The 20,149-nt window shown below is 44.2% G+C and overlaps 1 protein-coding gene across 1 annotated transcript in view; it reads left to right on the forward strand.

Moving 5' to 3' along the window:
- Nucleotides 1–20,149, forward strand: part of SHC4 (SHC adaptor protein 4) — a 141,448-nt gene that overhangs the window by 114,481 nt on the left and 6,818 nt on the right. Inside the window, exons 9-11 of the mRNA XM_077472634.1 lie at nucleotides 3,548–3,608; nucleotides 4,645–4,779; nucleotides 17,559–17,791. Coding sequence (XP_077328760.1) covers nucleotides 3,548–3,608; nucleotides 4,645–4,779; nucleotides 17,559–17,791 — 429 coding nt within the window. The remainder of the gene's footprint in view (nucleotides 1–3,547; nucleotides 3,609–4,644; nucleotides 4,780–17,558; nucleotides 17,792–20,149) is intronic.

Genomic DNA, 20,149 nt, shown 5'->3' on the forward strand with positions numbered 1-20,149 from the left:
AAGTTTACTACCACTTTAATATCACAGGCGCCTGTCATGGGGCCCCCTACCTGTGGCCCTTGGGCAGTGCCTAAGTACATAGTTGTCAACATTTCAAAAATATTTTCAGGGACGCTTTTTTTACAAGTGCTATATCTGGAGTAGCTGACATCCCCCGTGTTCCTCTATGCATCACAATAGTAATTACAAAATTAAATAAGTACTAATAATGGGGCAGAACAAATATGAGGACTGTGAGATTTCCTTTAGTTGAACTAACAAAAGTGCCCATTCTAGAGCTGGTAACATTGAGGATATTCAGTATAATTTTAAAGAACAGTTTTTGTGGGTAAGAGGCATAGAGGAGGAGTATGGATGGTATAAAAGTGGGAAGTATGTGCAGGTGAGGGAGAGGAATGTTGAGGGTCTAACAGTGGGCACTATGTACATGAGAGGAGTGCAGAGGGTATGGCAGAAGGCACTATGTACAGGAGAGGAGTGTGTAGGGTATGACAGTGGGCAGTATGCACAGCAGAGGAGTGTAGGGGGTATGACATTGGGCACTATGTAGAAAAGAAGAGTGTGGAGGGTATGACAGTGAGCAATATCTACAGGAGTGTGGAGTGTATGACAGTGGGCCCTATGTACAGGAGAGAAGTGTGGAGAGTAGGACAGTAAGCAGTAATTACAGGAGAGGAGTGTGGAGGGAGGGTATGACAGTGGGCACTATGTATAGGAGAGGTGTATGGAGGGTATGACAGTGAGTAGTATGTACAGGAGAGGAGTGTGGAGGGTATGACAGTGGGCACTATGTATAGGAGAGAAGTGTTGGAGGTATGACAGTGGGCACTATGTATAGGAGAGTAGTGTGGAGGATATGACAGTGGGCACTATGTATAGGAGAGAATTGTGGAGAGTATGACAGTGGGCACTATGTATAGGAGAGGAGGATGAAGTAATCTGGGAATGAAAAATGTAAAGGTTTTTGGAAGGATGTTTAGGGACTGCGTAGTGCTTAAGCGGGCCAGACATGGATTGAAATTACACCAATTAAGCAGAGACCAGCCATAGTTGATCTATGTATGGGCTAGCTGGTTTTACACAAGTCAACCTATTAACCGACTTGAGTACAACCAGCCTGTCAGGTTTTCCCCAAAACAATCAGTGCTGCCAGCTATAGTTAACAACACTAATCATTGTATTCACTGGCAGAACACAATAACACTGCGGGAGTGATTGCCCCATTCACAGGTCAGCGGGTGAGAGGGTGTGTGGGGACAGGCTGGGGAGAGATACTAGTCAGTCCCTGGGTAGGCACTGGTTAGTATCAGAGCCAGATACACACAGATTACATACGCCACCATCGTTACTGTGAGAGCAAGAATTCTAGCACTAGACCTCCTCTGTAACTCTAAACATGTAACCTGTAAAAAAATGTAAAGCATCACTTAGTACACAACAAAAAATCGTGCTAACTTTAGCGTTTTTTTTAATGAATGAAACATTTGAAAAATTGCTGCGCAAATATCGTGTAACATTGCAAAGACCACCATTTTATTCCATAGGGTGTCTGCTAAAACAATATATAATGCTTGGGGTTCTGAGTCATTTTGTAGCATAAAAAAATTATGATTTTTACATGTAGGAGAGAAGTCTCAGAATGGGCCTGGGTGGCAAGGGGTTAATTATCATAAGTAATATAAAAATAATTATTATAAGCTATGTGAGTTCATCCTCTGAGTCTGCTGCAGAGTGTTCCAGCTTGTATTTATACTGACCGCTCTGTATGTAGCTTATGACAGTCTGCGCAAGGAGCCCCGTATCCATAGATGATAGCAGCCCCATATTTTAACCAGTGCTGGAGTGGGTCTTTAGCTACCTACTCCCCAAATGTGGGGTCTCTGTGACTGATTGCTGAGCTACAATCCTCGTACAAGTCTATCTTTAAAAAAAAAAAAAAAAAATTTTTTTTTTTTTTTTTTTTTTTTTGGGCAAATGGGCCTATCTTGAGAAAGGGGCCTGGAGCTGCAGCTCCAATAGCCCCTATGTTAATCCGGCCCTGGGTTGAAGATGTTGTTTTTTGTTAGTTCAATGAAGGACAATTTTACAAGCTGCTGGCTGGTGATCTCAAGTTCCAATATTGTAATATAATATAATATAATATTATATATATATATATATATATATATATATATATATATATATATATATATATATATACACACACACACAGTATATATATCACTGGGTTGAGGAAGGGTTAAACCCATCGCAAAGCGCTGCTGCAGCAGCGCTTTGCCAGCGGTATAGCCACAGATAAATATCCCACCACCTCATAGAAAACACACTTACCAGATAGCAAGCAAATTAGAGCATATGGCATTAACCCAGCCCAGTGATGTAAATGCAGACATGTGAACCGCCACCACACAGAGAACACCCTTACCAGACAATCCGCAGGGATAAGCATATGGCTTTAGCCCAGCCCAGGCCTTTGCTCAGCAGAAAACCCCAGGATAATAAACTGATAGATTCTCAGATTATTATCATATGGTCCGCAACTCCGAGGGTAATGCATCAATAATCAGCCCAAAAAAGAGATATAAAGTAGACTATAGCGTAATATTGTCTACAACTCAATTTAATAGATCTGTTAAAAATTTTACACCTACATTTAAACATCTTAAAAACGCATAGAAAAAACGAAGCTGGCAGGCTACAAATTCAAACTCCTGTCCTTCTCACGAGATAGCGTGGTGACGTCAGCACGTTACCTCCGCATACGCGTTTTGTCACATATGACATTCTCAATGGGATCCATTGTGTCCTATGTCTACCTACGTCTACCTACTTTTGCTAATAGGTGTCCCTCATTGGGAAATATGCTATTGAGATGTATTTTAATTGCAAGCAAAGCCTGACAAGTGCAGCCTTTTCTGGTCAAACACTGCATTTTTTTTCAAATGCATGTGTTTAAATTATATGTAAACCCTTACCTTGTAAAATAACCCATTTAGTTTAAAATATAATTGAAAGGAAAAATATATATAGATATAAGAAAAAAAAATAGTAACACCTTTTTTCCCAATATTTATTTATTTATTTATTTATTTATTTATTTTTATAAGTGGTCACACACCCTCTGTTCTCAGCTGCATATGAGCTGAGGGAGAAGAAACAGCATTACACTGATCTTCCTAGTGAATAGCTTACATGGGGGGGGGGGTGGGCATGTCAGGACAAGTCTGATTATTGGAGGAGAGCAGGCCGAGTTCCTAGCACAGCTAGAGAACTGACCATGCTGTGCTCTCATGCCTGGTATGGTCAGTTTTTATTAGGAAAGCATAAGGACTGACAGGAACACTAGGGATTTCACACAAAGGAAGCAATACATAGAGAACAGGATACTTTCTCATACAAGTACATGGCACAGCAGGCACATATCAGGAATATGAAATGTTGGGTTTACATATTCTTTAACAAGAAGGCCCATTGACAGTTATTAGCCCTATGATATAAACAAATTATTTCTTCTATGTTCTCAAAACATATCTTGACTGATTTCCAGGTGGATTACAAGAAAAGTGCCAATATATATGAAAACTGCCTAGAGAACCAGAAGACTCTAGGTAAGATATATTTAATATTCTGCACATTGCGTTTTTCCCTCCCTGTATGTTAATGAATTGAATCTATAGCAGCCTTTTTTTACTTTTTTACTCTACAGGAATCAGTGGTGGCCCGTAATGTAGGGCGCCACCCCCCTAAACCATGCGTCCGGCCCCCTAATCTACATGCAGGGCACCGGACGCATGGATTCCAGTGGGTTTTTTTTTTTTTTAGAAGCATGTGATTGGAGCTAGAGGCTCTAATAGGCTTCAAAAAAAGGTGGGCTCGGAGAGGAGAGCACTGCACTCCAAGTTTTGTTACAATAGTGAATTAATATTTGCTATTGTCTTCCTGATTCTCCCGGCCAATCAGGAAGCCGGTCCTGAGACCCATCACCCATTTGGCCGAGAGGAGAATTGATCCTATTGGCCACTGAGGAGGGGGAAGAAGGAGATGCATGGGAAACCGCTGTGAAGCACCAGGAGGAGACGCTGCCTAGAGGAAGCGCTGATCCCCCCCCCCCCCCCCCCCCCCACCATCCGCCTCTGACAGGAATCCCTCAAATTATTTCCAGGTCACAAGATAACCCTATAAAAAATGCACCTTATTCTGGTGGCTAGTGGGAAAAATTCCTCCTTTACAGTGGTGGTCAGAGAGTTGAATAGATTACTGGTGTCATGCAGCTGGCTCTGCCAAGTGGCACTGGCCCTGGAACTATGCAGGCACCACAAAATGGGATGTCGATTAGCCACATCTCAAAGAAGCCTTGGCAACCTCAGGAGGAACCCTATGGTTCCATGCAAACCTGGTTGAAAATGGTTGGTCTATAGCAGTGATGGCAAACCTTGGCACCCCTGATGTTTTGGAACTACATTTCCCATGATGCTCCACTACACTGCAGAGTGCATGAGCATCATGGGAAATATAGTTCCAAAACATCTGGGGTGCCAAGGTTCACCATCACTGGTCTATAGTTTGCCTATGTTCTGGTTAAGCAATGAGAAAATATAGGAATCAAATAAATACTGGAAACACACATATTCTTTTTTTTTTCAGACCTTTCTAATCAGGATGGAGAAGTGACAGCAGGTCGAGAAGAACTATTCGATGATCCCTCTTACATAAACACAGTGCCAAAAACACCAGGTCCAGATAAAACTCCGGTTTCCAGGAAAGCCAATATAAATTCAGGTTTGCAAATAAACATTTGTTTTGTTCTTACAAGAATATTTACATTAGTAAGTCATGTATGCTTCAGGTTGGCCATTTTTAGTCAATAATAATGTCATAATGGGCAAAATAAAATAAAATAAAATAATTTTTTTTAATGGTCTGCCAATGCTGTACATAAACACAATTATTATTATTTTTGTCTCCCATATAACATGGCCTTATTGCCTGTCAATCCTGACAGTACATCCATTTTCTTATCGTACATCATGGGACACAGAGCTATAGTAGTTACTATGTGGGTTATAGGGCCACTTTCAGGTGATGGACACTGGCACGCCCTGAGATAAAAAGTGTCCTCCCTATATAACCCCTCCCACTACTGGGAGTATCTCAGTTTTTTTACCAGTGTCTAAGGTGTTGGTCACGAGTAAATATTTGCTGTGCTTGCCTCTGGAGCAATCCTTGCTGGGGCTAGCTATGCAGCTGGATCCATTCAAAGTGTCCTATAGGCAGTATTGAATGGTACCCCGGCCTTGTGTCCGAAGAAACTAGGTCTTGCCTGTAAACACTTTTCTCTTTTTTAGAGAGCTGGACCCCGGGATCCAGTACTTTTGGTAGTAAGGCCATAAAGTTTTACTGGCAGTGGTGCTATTACAGGTCCAGGATTGTGGGATTCCTCGAGGATGCCCAGCTCCTGAAGGTTTTAACAGAACCCACCGTGAAGGGTGAAGATTGGGTTTGTTGGTTTTACCACAGAAAACCCTGCGGCGGGAAAGGTAAGTGGAGTTTTTCTAAGAAATTTTAGAATTTTCTTATGAATGTCTCCTTTAAGTTAGTAAATGTTTTCATGCTTATGTGTCACCACTGGGGGCTGTATAGCGCACATACCTTCTTACGCTTCCTCAGAGAGCTCACGTTGTGTCCGGAACAAGCAGTTTTCCTTACCTTTCCTCCAGCCAGCAGCAGACCTCCGGTAAGTCTGGAGGGTTTTCCTTCCCACCAGACGCCCCCACCTTTGCCATTTGCTACCCCTCTTCAAGAAGAAGAAGTGCAAATAAAAAAAAGAACGGCAGGACGCACTACCCGGTGGCTTTCAGGCTCTCGCCCTTTTCTCCCCTCTCTGAAGATCCCATAGGATCAAAGGCCCACGCTCACGCGGGAAAACTCTTCTTTTGTAAGAGAGGATAGGGGTTGTAGGTGACGGAGGGGGGTGGGGCTTAGCGCGGGGTTGGCGTCCTACAACGCCCAGCGCAGGAAAGAGTTTTTGTTTTTAAAAAGCATTGGTGTTATTGGTGCAAGCTGCAGAGGGACACAAGAGCATAGAGGAGCATGTAATGCCCCGTACACATGATCAGACTATCCGGCGGACTTAGTCTGGCGGACAAACCGCCGGACTTTGCAGCGTAGGTCCGCCGGACTTTGCGAACGAGCGGACCTGCCCACACATGACCGGACTTTTCCGGCGACAGAACACCAGGCCACCGCTAGTAAAAGAGCTGGGAGAAGAAAGTGGAGGCTCGGCAAGAAGAACCGAAGAGGGGGGCAAGACCCCCGAAGTCGGAAGAAGACCCCTGGACGGCAATGACGACAAGAAGAAAGCCGGGCTCCTCCGCTAGTAAAAGAGCTAGTAAAAGAGCAGAAGATAGCGGAGGAGTCCGGCGAGAAGACCCCCAAGACGGAAGACCACCGGAGCTATGCAATAAATTATTCGTGTTGTGGTTTTTTTTTTACACTTTTTTTTCACCAGGTGAATGGGTAGGGGTAAATGGTACCCCAATACTCATTCACATAAGGTGGAGGGCCGGTATCTGTGGGCCCCCTTTTTAAAGGGGGCTCCCGGATTCTGATAAGCCCCCCGCCCGCAGACCCCAACAACCAACGGCCAGGGTTGTCGGGAAGAGGCCCTTGTCCTCATCAACATGGGGGCACGAGGCCTGGTATGGCTCAGGAGGGGGGGGGGCTCGCTCGTCCCCACCTACTTTCCTGACCGGCCGGGCTGCGTGCTCGGATAAGGGTCTGATATGGGCTTTGGGGGGACCCCACGCAGTTTTTTCGGCTTAGGGCTTCCCCTTTAAGTCCATACCAGGTGATGGGGCTAGCGAGGTGTCAATCTCGCTCATGGAGGCGGTGACATTCACCTCCTGCGCTAGTCCTGTCTACCTGGAGCCGCATTCAAAATGAAAGGACTTTTCTCCGTGTGAGCAAGACCGTTCATTTCAAAAGTCCGGCGGCCAATTTTTTAGTCAAAATTTCTTTCTAAGTCCTTTTGGGAAAAAAAAGTCCGCCGGAGCCCACACACACGGGCAGCTTGTCCAGCGGCCTCTGGTCCGCCAGATAGTCTGATCATGTGTATGGAGCATAAGAGGTTGGTGGCACAAGCATTCTTTTTGAACATATTTACTATTGCATCAGGCTGAGCGTTAATAGCAGCGGCAGTGGCTGACTATTGCTCAAGCATTGGATGTGATTTCTTCTGGTAGTACCTCTGCTTTGTGCATCGGGCTATATTCAGAAGGGGGGGTTGAAAACCCCCCCAAAAAAAAGAGCTAGAGGGTTTCCCTCAAGCTCTGGAAAGCCTACTCTTCAAATGGCATCCTCCCCTGAGAGGGGGTGGCTGGTCAGAGTGAGCATCGGGGCCATGAAATGTCTGCAACTGTTTTTAACACTGCATCCTCTGTTCTTTTACTCTTTTTCCTCAGCCATGGTAGGTTTTTAAAAGAAGTTTAGCGACTTTAATTGCGATCTTGGAGGCTAAGCAGGGTCGGGCCTGGTTAGTACCCGGATGAAAGACCACCTGGAAATACCAGGCGCTGTAGGCTGAGTGTGCTGGAACCCTTAGGCCGCGTACACACGCGGGGACTGTTCGCTCAACTTTGTCCGCTGAACAGTGTTTCGGCGGACAGTCCGCTCGTGTGTGGGCTTTCAGCGGACAGTTTCAGCGGACAGTCTGCTGAACAAAGTTTTTCGGAAATTCCGAAAAACTGTCCGCTGAAACTTTGTTTCAGCGAACAGTCCCCTCGTGTGTAGGCTTGTTCGTCAAACTAAGTTCCGCGCATGCTCAGAAAGGATTTACACGCCGAAGTTTGCATTGCAGTGTATAGGACGTCGTTTTCTAGTCCCGTCGTACGTGCCGTTCACGTCATCGCGCACGGTTTCAGCGGACTGTTCGTTCGTCGTGTGTGGCCAAGTCCGTCCATGCTAATTTTGAGCGGACTGTCCGCTGAAACTGTTTGACGAACAAAGTTGAGCGAACAGTCCCCGCGTGTGTACCCGGCCTTAGTTTATGGTTAACATCCAAAAATCTGCGAAGGGGAAAATCCTTCTTCAGTTACCTGCAAAATAGTATCAACATATGCCAACCTTTTTTTCTTTAGGTTGGGGGACAGTCCTGAAAGAGGCAGCTGTCCAGGAGAAGTGGCCTAGATCAGAAATGGCCTTGCCCATTAACATTTTAAAAATTCAGGCAGAACACTTGGTTCTGAGGCCTGATCATTCAGTTTAGGGCATTGTCCTGCTAGGAGTCAATCCACAGCAATTGCCTATATTAATCACCAAGGAGGCACAAGAAGTTGTGCAGCCCAGAGAAAGGTGAATCTTATCCTATCTATTGGGAAAACAATGTACTTTGCCTTTTGACAGTTTTCATTCTAGGAATAGAAAAGTGACAGGTGGACTACTTGAGTCACCAGCAGTTTTTCCTTGGAGAATGGTTCCTTCACCCCGATATCTTCTTGTCAATATGTCAAGAATGGGGGATCCCAGACACAGATCTGTTTGCATCCAGGATCAACAAAAAATATTGACAACTTTGTGTCAAGAACAAAGGATCCGCTAGCATGCGGAACGGATGCCTGGCTATTCTCGTGGAATTGGTTCTCACTGATTTGTGCATTCCCTCCTATTCTGCCTGCATCCACAACTTCACAGGATCAAGCAGGAAGGAAAGTCGTTGATTCTTGTGACCCCCAGTGGGGTCTAGGAAATCTTGGTTTGCAGAGATCATAGAGGTGGCAGTAGGGAACCCATGGACCCTACCTTCATGGCCAGACCTTCTCTCGCAAGGTCTGAAGTTCCATCCTACTTTACAAACGATAAATGTAACGGTTTGGCTATTGAGACTCACACTCTAAAGAAGCGTGGGCTGTCAGGTTCGGTAGTTTTCTACCTTGGTTTATGCAGAGCCAGCCTCCATGGTTATATATTATGGAGTCTGGAAAACATATGTCTCCTGGTGTGAAACCAGGAGCTGCACCCCAGGAAATAAGTCTAGGTAGAGTCCTTGATTTTTTCTGCAGATGGGGTGAGAAATAAAGCTGGCATTGAGTGCTTTCTAAGGACAGAGGTCTCAGCCTTATCTGTATTATTTCAACCACCACTTGCTTTGCATTCTTTGGTCCATAACTTTATTCCGGGGTAACTCGTCTTCTCTGACTTCCAGCTAAGTAACCCCTGAACCCTTAGGACTTGAATTTCGTTTTTCGGCATTACAAAATAGCCTTTTTTGGGCTGATACGACATAATCCCTTGGTCCTTTTTTGACAAGGATACTATTTTTTCTGGTATCCATATCAGCTGCAAGAAGGGTATCAGTACTGGCTGCTCTTTCTTGTAAAGAGACATATTTTTGTTGTTCACAAGTAGGGATGAGCCGAACACCCCCCGGTTCGGTTCGCACCAGAACTTGCGAACGACCCCCGCGTTCGTTCCGAACGTTAGAACCCCATTGAAGTCTATGGGACTCGAACGTTCGAAATGGAAAGTGCTAATTTTAACGGCTAATATGCAAGATAGTGTCCTAAAAAGGGTTTGGGGACCTGCCTCCTGCCTCAGGGGACATGGGTCACTGCAAAAAAAAGTTTTAAAAACTGCCGTTTTGGCGGGAGCACTGATTTTAATGACGATTAAAGTGAAAAAAAAGGTGAAATATTCCTTTAAATATGGTGCCTGGGGGGTGTCTGTAGTATGCCTGTGAAGTGCCACGTGTTTCCCGTGTTGAGGACAGTCCCTGCACAAAATTACATTAAACGGAAATAACACCATTTAAAACTGCTTGCGGTTTTAATGTTATATCTGGTTCCTGCAATATGGTTGAAAATCATTGAGAAAAATGGCATGGGTAGCCCTCTCTGCCCATTACCAGCCTATTTGGGTCTTGTACGCATATTAAGGGGAACCCTGTACCCATATTAAAAAAAGGAAATGCGTGTGGCCCCCAGGCCCTATATACTCAGAACAGCAGTATACAGGCGGTGCAAACAAGACAGGGACTGTGTAGGTTTGTTGTGTTAAGTTGAATCTGTTTGTAATTTTCAACCGGTACATTTTTAAAGTGTAGCTCCAGTCAAAAAAACGATTTTTAAGCTTTTTGGAAAACATAGGGAAGGGTTATCACCCCTGTATAATTTGTTTTGTCGTCCATCTTTTTTCATCTCACTTGCTGCTGTCTCCTTGCGTTTGCAAGTAGGAGATGTTTGTAAGTTGGATGTTTGAAAGTAGGGGCCTGCCCTATATTATACCGGTATGTACTGGGTACAAAGCACGCAGACAGCACGCACTATCTCCTAACACTACTGACTGCAAGCTCTATTATTAACCACTTGACCACTGGGCACTTAAACACCCTTAATAACCAGACCAATTTTCAGCTTTCGGTGCTCTCACATTTTGAATGACAATTACTCAGTCATGCAACACTGGACCTATAGGAAATGTTTGTCCTTTTTTTCACACAAATAGAGCTTTCTTTTGGTGGTATTTAATCACCTCTCAGTTTTTTATTTTTTGTGCTATAAAAGAAAAAAGACCGAAAATTCTGCGAAAAAATGAATTTTTCTTTGTTTCTGTTATAAAATTTAGCAGATTAGTCATTTTTTCTTCATAAATTTTGGCCAAAATTCATACTACTACATATCTTTGGTAAAAATAAGTACAAATTGGTGGATATTATTTGGTCTTTGTGAAAGTTAGGCTGCTTTCACACTGGGGCGGTATTCAGGCGTTACAGCGCTAAAAATAGCGTCTGTGTAACGCCTGAAAAAAACCGGCCCCTTTAACTCCAGTGTGAAAGCTGGAGGGCTTTCACACTGGAGCGATGCGCTGGCAGGACGGTGAAAAAAGTCCTGCTAGCCGCATCTTTGCAGCGGTGAAGGAGCGGTGTATTCACCGCTCCTATACCGCTCCTACCCATTGAAATCAATGGGACACCGCGGCAATACCGCCGGCAAAGCGCCGCTGCAGCGGCGCTTTGCGGGCGGGTTTAACCCCTTTTCGGCCGCTAGCGGGGGTTAAAACCACCCCGCTACCCCCGCACACCGCCGCTAAAACGATGGTAAAGCGCCGCTAAAAATAGCGGCGCTTTACCGCCGACGCTGCTCCCGCCCCAGTGTGAAAGCAGCCTTATAGAGTCCACAAGCTATGGTGCCAATATCAGAAAATTGATCACACCTGAAGTACTGACGGCCTATTTCCTTTTTTTTTTTTCCACAAAATTGTCATATTATCAGGTTATTTCACACACACAGCATATGCATACCACAAATTACACCCCAAAACACATTCTGCTATTACACCCGAGTACGGCGATACCACATGTGTGAGACTTTTACACAGCGTGGCCACATACAGAGACCCAACATGCAGGGAGCGCCATCAGGCATTCTGGAGCACCCAGGCCAATTCTGACATTTCTCTCCTACATGTAAAAATCATCATTTATTTGCTAGAAAATTACAGAGAACCCCAAAACATTATATATATATTTTTTTTTTAGCAAAGACCCTGGAGAATACAATGGTGGTCGTTGCAAATTTTTATCTCACACGGTATTTGCACAGCAATTTTTCAAACGCGTTTTTTTGGGGGAAAAAACTGTTTTGTGCTTAAAAAACAAACAAAAAAAACAGTAAAGTTAGCCCAATGTTTGCATAAAGTGAAAGATGAAGTTATGCTGAGTAAATAGATATCAAACATGTCACTCTTCAAAATTGCACATGCCCGTGGAATGGCGCCAAACGTCGCTACTTAAAAAATCCCCATAGGCGACGCTTTAAATTTCTTTTTACTGGTTACATGTTTTGAGTTGCAGAGGAGGTCTAGGACTAGAATTATTGCTCTCGCTCTAACGTTCTCGGCGATACCTCACATGTGTGGTTTGAACACCGTTTTCATATGTGGGCGGGGCTTACGCATGCGTTCGCTTCTGCATGCGAGCACATGGGGACATGGGCGCTTTAAAAAAAATTTTTTTTTTTTATTGTTCATTTTACTTTATTTATTTTAGTTTGACATTTTTTTCCCCAAAAATATATTTTTGATCACTTTTATTCCTATTACAAGGAATGTAAACATCCCTTGTAATAGGAATATGGGGTGACAGGTCCTCTTTACAGTGAAATCTGGGGGTCAATATGACCCCACATCTCACCTCTAGGCTGGGAAGCCTGAAATAAAAAATAAAAAAAAGATTCTGGCTTTGATCGTACTGGCAAGTTGGTAGAAGCACCGGAGGGCGGTGAGGGGTGGGGGGCGTCTATGGCTGGGTATTTCAGGGTATCACCGAGTATGGCTGGGTATCTCCGAGTATGGCTGGGTATGGCAATTTATGGCAGGGTATTGCAGAGTATTGGCGGGGTATTGGCGGGGTACTACAGAGTAATAGCAGGGTACTACAGAGTATTGGGGGGTACTCCAGAGTAATGGCAGGGTACTGCAGAGTAATGGGGGTTACTGCAGAGTAATGGGGGGTACTGCAGAGTAATGGCAGGGTACTGCACTGCAGAGTAATGGCGGGGTACTGCAGAGTAATGGCGGGTACTGCAGAGTATTGGGGGTACTGCAGAGTATTGGGGGGTACTGCAGAGTAATGGGGGGTACTGCAGAGTAATGGCAGGGTACTGCAGAGTAATGGGGGGTACTGCAGAGTAATGGCAGGGTACTGCACTGCAGAGTAATGGCGGGGTACTGCAGAGTAATGGCGGGGTACTGCAGAGTAATGGCAGGGTACTGCAGAGTATGCACTGGTATTGCAGAGTATTGGCAGGGAATTGAGGGGTTAAATTCGGTGAGCAGCGATGTGGGCACTGCAGATGCAGCCCACATCGCTGCTGACACCGATCTCTTTCCCCTCCGCTGTACCGATCGGTACAGAGAGGGGAGGGAGGAACCGGCGTCATAACATGACGCCGGTTTGTTTACAAGTGATCACTCCGTCATTTGACGGAGCGATCACGTGGTAAACGGCCGCGACGAGCGGCCGTTTACCGTGATCCGTGATGCGCCGGGTCCTGTGGACCCGGCGGTCACGGATGCTCTCGAGTGCGCGCCCCAGGGGGCGCGCGAGAGCAGAATTCTGGGAGGCCGTTAATTAACGGCCTCTCAGAGTTAAACAACCGCCCTGAAGCCGTTAATCGGCAATGGCCAGTTGTTAAGTGGTTAAAGCTAGATCACTAGCTATATAGGTGAGGTGAATATAGTGGTGTATACTGCGGTCAGGGCACAGACAACAACCACTACACAACAGCAAGATAGGAAATCAGCCAAAAACGATCGGTGTGTAACTGTGTTGAAGGTACACAGAACACCCACTGCTTCAGATGCTAACACACTACCCGAGGCCGCCTCAAAGGCGGCCTTATATAGTGTGGGGCGTGCACTACACAGCCTGAGCTATGATTGGCCACAGGCAGGATGCCTGTGGCCAATCATGGCTCTCCTCGCTACTGGCGCTGCGATTGGCCAAGCATGCGGGGTCACAGTGCATGCTTGGCCAATCATGAGCCAGCAATGCGCTGCGCCACCGCAGTGCATTGTGGTCCGCGCGCGCCACTCGAATTTTGACGCGAACGGCCCAAACGTTCGGAATTCGCCGAACGGCCGAACAGCCAATGTTCGAGTCGAACGTACGTTCGACTCGAACACGAAGCTCATCCCTATTCACAAGGATGAGGTAGTATTGCGTCCTCATCCTAACTTTTTACTAAAGGTAGTATCAGGTTTTTATCTAAACCAGGATATTGTTCTACTGTCCTTTTTCCAGAACCCTGTTCTTTGGAAGAAAAATCACTAAATTTTTTTGATGTGGTGAGAACAGTCAATGTCTACTTAAAGGCGATTGCTCAGATTCGGAAAACGGATTCATGTTGCCTGAAAGTCATAAAGGAGGACAGGCAGCATCGAAATCTACTATTCTAAATAGATTTGACAAGTAATCGTTCAAGCTCATGGTTAAAGAGGTGGATTCCACCCTCTCAAATCAAAACGCACTCCTCTAGGGCTGTTGTGCTGTCTAGTGCTTCCTGGGCAGTGCATCACCAGGCCTCCATAGCTCAAATCTGTAAGAACACAACTTGGTCCTTCAGTTTATACATTTACCAGATTATATAAAATAGATGTAAAAGGACATGAGGGTATCCCCTTTGGGCGCAGGGTACTGCAGGCTGCAGTATTAGTCCTCTAGTCTCTTATTGCCCTACTTTTTGTTGTGTCTCCCTCCCTTCAGTTGGCATTGCTATGGGACATCCCACATAGTAACTACTATGGCTCTGTGTCCCGTGATGTACGATAAGAAAATAGGATTTTTAAAACAGCTTACCTGTAAAATCTTTTTCTTTGAAGTACATCACGGGACACAGAGGTCCCTCCTTTATGTGGTATACACTTGTGTTGCTTTGCTACAAAACTGAATTACTCCCAGTAGTGGGAGGGGTTATATAGGGAGTGCACTTTTTATCTTAGAGTGTGCCAGTGTCCATCAACTGAAGGTGGCCTATAACCCACATAGTAACTACTATGGCTCTGTGTCCCATGAAGTACTTCAAAGAAAGGGATTTTACAGGTAAGCTGCTATAAAGATCCTATTATATTTGCACTTCTAGTAACAGACTGAGCTGTCCAGCAAAAGTGGCAATTACAGGGTTGGAAGAAACCATAGGACATACGGGGGTGCATACAACAGACAGTTTGTCCATATTGCTTAAAGAAGAATTGGGGCGAAAGCTTTTCTGGCCATACTATTCCTATGGATCACATGAGTGCACTTTGTTCTGCACTCCTGTGACCCGTATCCAGCTGTCAGCAGGCTAAAGTCTGCTGTTGGCTGATGTCACAGCTGGTCCATTCTCAGTATGTATCCCAACAATATGGTCAGAATCCACCCAGATGCCTGAGCTTTAGCTGGCTCTGCCCGTCAGCGAGCTGCTGACAGCATTAGCCAGCCGCACCCACCCCCTGCCCAGCATGGCGCTCCAGTGAACACTGGAGAGGCAGAACAGAGAACTGGTTCAAGCACCCCCTGGTGACCAAATACGGTATTTTTCATTTTAAATCAACGGAGAACATTCCCCCTGCACAGTAGTTAGCTTAAAGAGGAGATCCACCACCCCACAAAGAAAAAAATTTAAGTCAGCAGCTACAAATACTGTAGCTGCTCAGGGTTTCTGCGATGTCGGCACCCCAGCCAATTTTCGGATCAGCTCTCAGGTGCTTTCTAACCTGCCCAGTGGTGGAGGAAGGAGGAAGGGGGCTGAACTTCCGAGGGACTATGCCGCGGCGTTGTCTCCGGAAGTGGGTAAGGGTACCTGTCATCCCCCCCCCCCCGAAAGGTGCCAAATGGGGCACCGACGGGGGGAGGAAGCAGAAAAGGTTCCACTTTTGGGTGGAACTCTGCTTTAAGAACATTTTTTTTTGCCCTTCATTTGCACAGAACAATTGTCTAAGAATTGTTATTTTTTATAAACAGGCCTCTAAAGGTTCAGTCATATTATTATGCTTTAATGTCAGCCCATGCAGGACAGCTGAAGTTTAATTCTAGGATGAGGTAAGCCTATACCTGTCAGGGGGTTAGGGTGTTAGGGTTAGGGTGTTAGGGTTAGGGTGTGAGGGTTAGGGTTAGGGTTTCCCCTAGAAGAACAAGGTTAGGACTCAGTGTCTGGCTGACCCACCCCCAGCAAAGTGTTCCGCCTACCCCAACTAAGTCGGGGCATGAACAAGTCGGGGTAAGTGGCAGTACAATATTATGGGGACTGTGAGTAGCTCATAGTTGATTTACCTTATAAAGTCTCCTTTCTAGGATAGTCTTGCTGGCAGGCTATGTCAATACAACTGGTAGCTCTTATATTGTTTATATTATATTGTTTTACAGGATTACTTTAACCACTTTAATAACTGCACTTTTACCCCCTTCCTGCCTAGGCCAATTTTCAGCTTTCAGCGATGTCGTTTGAATGACAATTGCGCGGTTATGCAGTACTGTATCCATATGACATTTTTTTATCATTTTGTTCAGCTTTCTGTTAGTGGTATTTAATCACCACTGGGTTTTTTATTTTTTTACAAAATAAACAGAAAAAAACAAAACATGTTTTTCTTTGTTTCTGTTATACAGTTTTGCAAATAAATTGTTCTTCATGAATTTAGGCCAAAATGTATTATGCTACATTTCTTTGGTGAAAATAATCCAAATCAGTGTATATTATTTAGTCTGTAGGAAAGTTAGAGTCCAGAAACGATGGTATATATCTGAAAATTGATCAATCCTGATGTACTGACAACCTATCTCATTTCTTGAGGCCCAAAAATGTCAGGACAGTTTTCTTTTTTGGAATGTAGACAGTCCAAAGTATTTAGTAAGCGACATGACGAGTTTTTTGAAGTTGTCATTCTTTTGTCATAATTTTTTGAAAAATTAAGAAATTATTATTTTTTTCACTTACTGTCTTCAGTGCAGTACAGTGTCACCATATATTGGTCGTGGTGGTGATCAGGGACACTGACTGCTAACAGTACAAAAAAATATATATATATATTTTTTTTTTCAATTTGTTTTTATTTTTTATTATATATTTTTACTTATTTTTTTTACGATTTTTTTTTTAACGCACTTTGACCAGAGCAATATAATGAACTTCATTGCTACATGCAAGCGTTTTACTAAATGAAATCCATAAATTCAGTTTGTTTTGTTGTGATTAGCTGTGATTAGCTACAGCTGATCACATGGCACAGATGGGCCATGATTGGCCCAGTCTGTACCATGTGGTCACTGTGACCAATCACAGCTAGCAACACAATTGTATACAATGGATGGCTTGAAAAGAAGTCTTCTATTGTTTACAACTGTCATGTCACCTGCTGTGATTGGTTACAACGGTCACATGGTACCGGGTAATGGGCTGGTAAAGCGATCAGTCATCGGCTGTGTCTGCGGACGCAGCTGGTGCAGTGGCGTGATCTGGGAGAACATCATATGACATCCACCCAGATCGACGAGAGGCCGGCGCCGGCATCGTTCCCCCATAGGCCAGACGGGAAATGGTTAAAGTCTCCTGCCGCTGTAGAACTCAAGGCAATTTTTTCCCATTATGGATAGAGTAAGGGAAGGTTAAAACCCCTGTCAGTTTTTTTTTTCTCTTTTGCAATCTTTGTCCCATTGGGGAGATTTTCCTTGACTTCATGTCCCATAGCCAGAACAAGAAGCGAGAGGAAATTCCTCCAGCAAGGGAATCCCTGGTTGTCACCAGAACTAATGTCCCCATTGGAAGTTTTCCCCTCTGTTCCTGTTCTGGGGACAACCCAATACTTGTGATTCTTTCTCTATCAATTGCAGTGATAACAGTAAATGGGGCAAATAGAGAGTCTCTATAATGAGGACACAGACAGCCATAACAACCTGGCAAGTGTTCTAATCCCTCTCCACTATCCAAAACCGAAAAAAAGTTTTACCTTTTAGTTATACTTTAATATGAATATTTTAGGTGATAATTTCCTACATTCTTCCTTTTTTTTTTTCTTTTTAATAAAAGTGATTGAAGATCTCGGTTCCCCTTGTGAAAGTGGAAAGCCACCTGTCAGCAGCTCCATACAGAGAGAAGAGTGGTTTCATGGCAGAATGAATCGGAAGGTAGCGGAGAACCTTCTCCTTCATGATGGAGATTTTCTGGTTCGAGAGAGTACTACTTCCATTGGTCAATATGTATTAAGTGGCTTACATGACGGACACCCGAAACATCTGTTACTGGTGGACCCAGAGGGAAAGGTATACACTTCTGTTTTCTTCAATACAGGTGTATACTGAAATGCTGCAATAAAGATAGATGGAGGCATACAACCTTACCCTCTCTGCTCCGATGGCACGCAAACATGTGGCCTCTTAGTGGGTGGTCTTTGGCACCCAGCGGTCGCATATTTGCCTGCAATATTGTAAAACAAGCCCTGCCAAGAGCACGCACCCTGCGTGCTCCCGACACAGTTACCGCCGGCTAATGGAAAGCTTGCCAGCTTTCCAATCATATGATTGGCTGTCCCTGATTTGGAGGGACTGTCCCTGATTTGGAGGGACTGTCCCTGATTTGGAGCTATGTCCTTATGTCCCTCATTCCACCTCTTTCCCCCTCATTTGTCCCTCATTTTGGTCTGATCTATATAGTTGTATATAAAATGCACTTTTTATCTTTCAAAAAGTGTTTCCCAGTGCTAAACCTTTCATCCAATTTCTAAATTGCTGCATTTGTACATTTTAACCACTTCAGCCCCAGAGGATTTTACCCCCTTCCTTACCAGAGCACTTTTTGCGAATTTGGCACTGCATCGATTTAACTGACAATTGCGCGGTCGTGCATCGTTGCACCCAGACAAAATTGACGTCCTTTTTTTCCCACAAATAGAGCTTTCTTTTGGTGGTATTTGATCACCTCTGCAGGTTTTATTTTTTGTGCTATAAACAAAAAAGGAGCGTCAATTTTGAAAAAAAAAACACAATATTTTTTACTTTTTACTATAATATCTCATTAAAAAAAAAAAAAAAAAAAATGTTTTCCTCAGTTTAGGCCGATACGTATTCTTCTACATATTTTTGGTAAAAAAAATCGCAATTAGCTATTATTGATTGGTTTGTGCAAAAGTTATAGCATCTACAAAATAAGGGATAGATTTATGGCTTTTTTTTTTTAACTAGTAATGGCAGCGATTTTTTTTCGTGACTGCGTCATTATGGCGTACACATCGGACACTTTTGACACATTTTTGTGACCATTCACATTTACACAGCGATCGGTGCTATAAAATTGCACTGATTACTGTGTAAATGTGACTGGCAGGGAAGGGGTTAACACCAGGGGGCGCTGCAGGGGTTAATATGGGCGTCATATGTCTATAGGCCAGGGCTGAAGTGGTTAAAAGCTAATTCTTAAGCCCCATACACACTATCAGATTTTCTGATGATTTTTTCCTTCAGATTTACCAAAACCATATAATATGAGGTCAAACCTTAGGAGTTTAAATGTGTATGCAATCAGGCAGGCCCTTCTACTACATGGTTTTGGTAAATCTGAAGACAAAAATCTGATAGTGTGTATGGGGCTTCAAGGTAACAGAATGCTGCTGGGAGAAGAAGCATCCCCCAATTCAGAGGGGGGGGGGGGGGATATGGGTAATGTCACCATGTTTCATATTTTCACAGCGTGGGCATATGGGGCACTGCGCCCTGAGTCCACCTAGTTGTGTGACAATAGTGAATTAATATTCGCTGTTGTCTTCCTGATTCTCCTCCCAGCCAAGACACACTTCCTGTTCAGCCGGAAGGAGAAGCAACGGTCTGGCTTTTCCTTCCCCCTGCTTCCTAAGGTCAGTCCGTCTAACACCTGGGGGGGGGGGAGGGGTTGTGCCTAGGGTGCCCTGTTTAAGTGTAGGAGTGTGTCTATTGGAATGTTTGGCCATTCTTCCAGAAGTGCATTTGTAAGGTTGGGTACTGATGTTGGATGAGAAAGTCTGGCTCACAGTCTCCGCTCTTATTCATCCCAAAGGTGTTCTATTGCGTTGAGGTCAGGACTCTGTGCAGGTCAGTCAAGTTCCTCCACCCCAAACTCACTCATCCACGTCTTTATGGACCTTGCTTTATGCACAGTCATGTTGAAACAGGAAGAGGCCATCCCCAAACTATAGCCAAAAGTATTGGGACACTTGCCTTTACATGCACAAAAACCTTTATGGAATCCAAGTCTTCGTCTCTCTCTCTCTCTCTCTCTCTCTCTATATATATATATATATATATATATATATATATATATCTATATCTATATCTATATATCTATATCTATATAGATATATATATATATAAATTTCACACACACATACTGTGTATGTGTGTGTATAGATGGATGTAAAAGTTTGCTGCGCAAATGTGACACTTATCTGCTGCGCTACAACAACACTTGTATTCATTTTATAGAAAGATCTCATGTGCCATCTAGTGGCCAAAATGCAGTATTTGGTCCTGAGTACCTCAATCTAGAAAAAATATTAATTTTGTCCACTAGATGGCGCTTTGATCATTCCAGATGGTTCTGTAACATAGAATACAGCAAGTTTCGTTGTAGCTGAGCGGATGTGTGTCACA

The sequence above is a fragment of the Lithobates pipiens genome, unplaced genomic scaffold (assembly GCF_037356315.1).
Source record: "Lithobates pipiens isolate NorthernLeopardFrog02 unplaced genomic scaffold, aLitPip1_a1.2 Scaffold_8, whole genome shotgun sequence".
Classification (NCBI taxonomy): domain Eukaryota; kingdom Metazoa; phylum Chordata; class Amphibia; order Anura; family Ranidae; genus Lithobates; species Lithobates pipiens.